The following is a 3,894-nucleotide window of genomic DNA, read 5'->3' on the forward strand; positions in this document are numbered from 1 at the left end:
ATATGGCGAAACTACTTAATTCCTTTTTTATGATTTTATGGTACATTAAAACAACTGACTTTCGATCTTTCAATACTTAATAAGGTGAATTAAGCCTGTTAGTCTCAATTAATAAATGTTTTTAATCATTTGTAATAAAAAATTAATTCTATTGTGCATCAAATTACAAATTGTTTCATGAAATATATTTAAATTTCGCATTTCCTTTGATTTTCATTGTTTTAAATTTTTATTAGCTATCTTGAACGGCGGCAACAAATTCCTCCGTTCACATATATATTTTTGGTATAATTTCAATCTGGCCGTTCCAGTCATTCCAATTGCAAAACGTCAAAACCTACCCAATCCAATCAACTGTCAAAGTTCGGTAGGTGAGCGGCTCTCACATTTCCAGTGACAGGAGAGTCGGGCATCCCATTATTCCTGTCCAACTGACATGCTAAGCTTAGAGTTTAATTTCTTATATGCTTATTCAGGTAACGGTGATCGACAAGCATCAGGTGATGCTGCTGTCAATATGTAATGCATTATTATGATAGCTTAATTAATGTAGTATGTAAGAGAGAAAGAAGTACTGTAACTCATAGGATAACAACATAAAGTAGAATGTAGGATAACTTAACCTTTAGTTGTACTAACATAAATGAACTTAGTATTAACCTATCAATGATGCATAAATTAAATATTTTAAAGATATGTTTAATGTGAGTGTCGCCACATATCTCCCCTGCGGGAAAAAAGAAAATTAGCAAGAATTTTTTTGAATTATGAAGACATTTTGAAGCGCACTCTTTTTTGACTTTTATATGTTGTAATAGAACGATCGTGTCGCATAGGTTATATCCAGACGAATTGGATTGTAGATGCTCGATATCGTCACTACAAATATAAGCTGGTTCTAGGCGATCGATGGATATGTGTGCAGGTTTTCCATATAGTAGCACTTTGTAGTATTTGTCATATCTGTCCATAACTGGGAATGGTCCGTCATATGGTGATGAAAATGATTGTTTTACTTGGCGTTTCGAATAAAAACGTGCGTTGAATTTGCGAGATCTTTTGAAATGAAGATTTTCTCTCTGTTATGACGAGAAGCAGGCGTAGGCGTTAGATTTTGAAACACTTTTCTTAGCGTTTTAACGAGTTCAGGTGCTTCGATTGTTTTATTTGATGGTGTTAAAAACTCACCCGGGAGTCGGACTGGCTCACCGAAAACAATTTCTGCTGGTGTGGCTTGGACGTCTTCTTTGAATGCAGCTAGTAGTCCTAAGAGAACTGCAGGGAGTGCATCGTACCAACTATCGTTGTGGCAAAGAAGGGATGATTTGAGTTGTCGGTGAAAGCGTTCGATAAGTCCGTTTGATTGTGGGTGATAACTCGTTGTTCGCTGATGTTTGAAACCGAGGAGATCAGCGAGCTTCCTGAAAAGGTCTGACTCGAATTGTCCTCCAAGGTCGGTTGATATTCGAAGTGGGACTCCAAAGTAGGAAATCCAAGTTTGCATGAGTGCATGTGTTACTCGGTCGACTGTGCCGTCAACAAGTGGTGCGGCTGCTGGATAGCGTGGGAATCGGTCGATTGTTGTGAGACATTTGGTGTGTACTTTTGAAAGCGGGAGTGTCACCAAGTCTATTTGAATATGTTCAAATCGACGCGAAGGTGGCTGGAATGTTGCGATGGGTGAAATTGTATGACGTGAAATCTTATTCTGTTGACATTGAATGCATGCTTTGGTCCATGTAATTTTTTGTGATAAGGCGTCTTGTAGCTCGGCGACCAGGATGTGAGACTGAATGAAGAGTCTCGAAGATTCGCCGCCTTAGTTGTTGTGGAACGAACGGACGTGCTGTACCTGTAGATATGTCACAGTATATAGCAATGTCCGTGGTATTGCTGTTGATTTTGCGTAGCTCTAATGGTGTATTCGAGCTGTTGAGTAGTTGTTGAAGTTCTGCATCGTTGGTTTGAGCGCATGCAAGTTCTTCGGATGTAATTGCTGTGTGAATGGCATCGACACGAGATAAAGCGTCTGCAACGATATTGCTGGAACCGGATATGTGCCGTATATCGGTGGTAAACTGACCGATATAATCAAGTCGTCGAAATTGCCATGGTGACGCGCGTTCGGGCTTCTGTTTGAGATTGTGATGAGTCGTCCCTCAAAGATATGACGAAAATATTTCACTGCTTCGTAGACTGCGTTGAGTTCACAATCGTAGGTCGATCGTTTTTGAATAGATGGTGCAAGTTTGCGACTAAAGAATGCTAGCGGTTGCCAATGTTCGCCAATACGTTGCTGAAGCGCGGCACCAATTCCGTATTCAGCTGCGTCTGAAAAGATGGCCCACTCGGAGTTGTTGTCAGAATGTGCCAAGAGTGTTGTATTAGCGAGAACTTCCTTGCAGTTTGTAAAGGCATTTTCAAGCGATGTTGTCCAGTTTATTGGAGTTTTTCCGTTGATTTTAGGACCTTCCAGTGGTGTGTTGAGAGGCGCGAGTAAGTTTGCTGCGTTCTCAATAAATTTGCGGTAAAAGTTTATTGTTCCAATGAAGTTGCGTAGCTTGGTGATTGTTGAAGGACGAGGATAGTCGATGATGACTTTGACTCGTTCCGGAAGTGGTTTTATTCCATGGGCGGAAATTGTATGCCCTAGGAACTCGATTTGTTTTAGACCTAGACATGTTTTTGTTGTGTTGATGACTAAGCCATAGTATTTAAGGCGTTGAAAAACGATACGCAAATGTTGTTTGTGCTCCGCTTCGTTGGCAGATGCGATCATCGATGTATGCGAAAACGAAAGGTAGATCTCGAGTTACCTCATCGATGAAGCGTTGAAAGGTCTGAGCTGCGTTTCGGAGTCCGAAGGTCATAAATGGGAACTCGAAGAGACCAAACGGTGTGATAATAGCCATTTTGTGGATGTCTTCCTCAGCTACGTGTAAATTTGCGGTGAAGTCTTCTAAGCATCGAACTGGGTACCGATCTGGTATGGTACGTTCGTTGAGACGACGCTAATCGCTGCACGGGCGCCATTCGCCACTCTTTTTGGGCGCCAGATGTAGAAGTGATGACCAAGGGCTATCGGATGGTCTTGCAATACCCAGGTTGATAATCTTTTGAAACTCAGCTTTCGCGATTTTTAGTCGTTCGGGAGCTAATCGCCGAGCACGACTGCTGACTGGAACGCCAGGTGTTGTCTTGATGTGATGTTGCGTTGTATGTAAAGTTTGTTTGGGTTCACCATCGAGACGTGTAATCTTAGGATATTCGGCAAGCAGTTGCCAAAATCCTGATGATTGATTGGGTTGTTGGAGCTTGATCGACTGCACAGTCACGCTTTTAGTTGTACCTGAGGTGCACTGTCGTGTGGTTTCGTCGATGTATCATTGATTTTTGAGATCAACGAGGATGCCGTAGTGTGAAAGTAAAACGGCGCCAATGATTGGATTGGACACATCTGCCAGTATGAAGCGCCATGTTAGCGCTCTGCGAAGGCCGATGTTCAAAGCGATTGTTTCGACACCGTAAGTATTAACGGGTGTTCCGTTAACTGCGATGAGTTGGTAGCCGGTCGCCATCTTCGTGTTAGTTGCTCGTTTGTGAGGGTAGACTGAAACTTCGGAGACTGTGTCCACTAGAAATTATGTGCATAAGTTGCGGTCCGTGATGAAGAGGCGGTACGATGGTGGGAGAGAGGTGCTTTCCGCCGCTAACGTCTCTCTGGAGCGTTTCCCACTTGTTGGCAATCCGGTGTACATTTTTGAGCTAGGCTGCCAAACTCTTTGTGATACCAGCAGGTGTTACTGGTGGACATGGCAGGAGAAACCGATCTGCTTCTGTTGATGCGTTGTGAACGAAAACGTTTTCGTCCAGTAGTTTGATGGGTGTCCAGAA

At 42.6% G+C, this 3,894-nt stretch overlaps 1 protein-coding gene across 1 annotated transcript; it reads right to left on the reverse strand.

Moving 5' to 3' along the window:
* Window positions 1-3,011: 3,011 nt before the first annotated feature.
* On the reverse strand, window positions 3,012-3,578 carry LOC126767415 (uncharacterized). Its single transcript, XM_050484939.1, has 2 exons — window positions 3,405-3,578; window positions 3,012-3,359 (listed from the first exon to the last, which is right to left on the reverse strand). The coding sequence occupies exons 1-2, from the start codon at window positions 3,576-3,578 to the stop codon at window positions 3,012-3,014; spliced, it is 522 nt and encodes a 173-aa protein (XP_050340896.1).
* Window positions 3,579-3,894: the final 316 nt, after the last annotated feature.

This window comes from Bactrocera neohumeralis, unplaced genomic scaffold (genome assembly GCF_024586455.1).
Source record: "Bactrocera neohumeralis isolate Rockhampton unplaced genomic scaffold, APGP_CSIRO_Bneo_wtdbg2-racon-allhic-juicebox.fasta_v2 ctg6203, whole genome shotgun sequence".
Lineage (NCBI taxonomy): Eukaryota > Metazoa > Arthropoda > Insecta > Diptera > Tephritidae > Bactrocera > Bactrocera neohumeralis.

Bases quoted from the DNA above. Each gene is read 5' to 3' on its own strand.
- LOC126767415 (XM_050484939.1), bottom strand. From the start codon at position 3,578: ATGGCGACCGGCTACCAACTCATCGCAGTTAACGGAACACCCGTTAAT. The intron at 3,360-3,404 runs GTTGATCTCAAA...ACCACACGACAG, and splicing joins TTTCACACTACGGCATCCTC to TGCACCTCAGGTACAACTAA.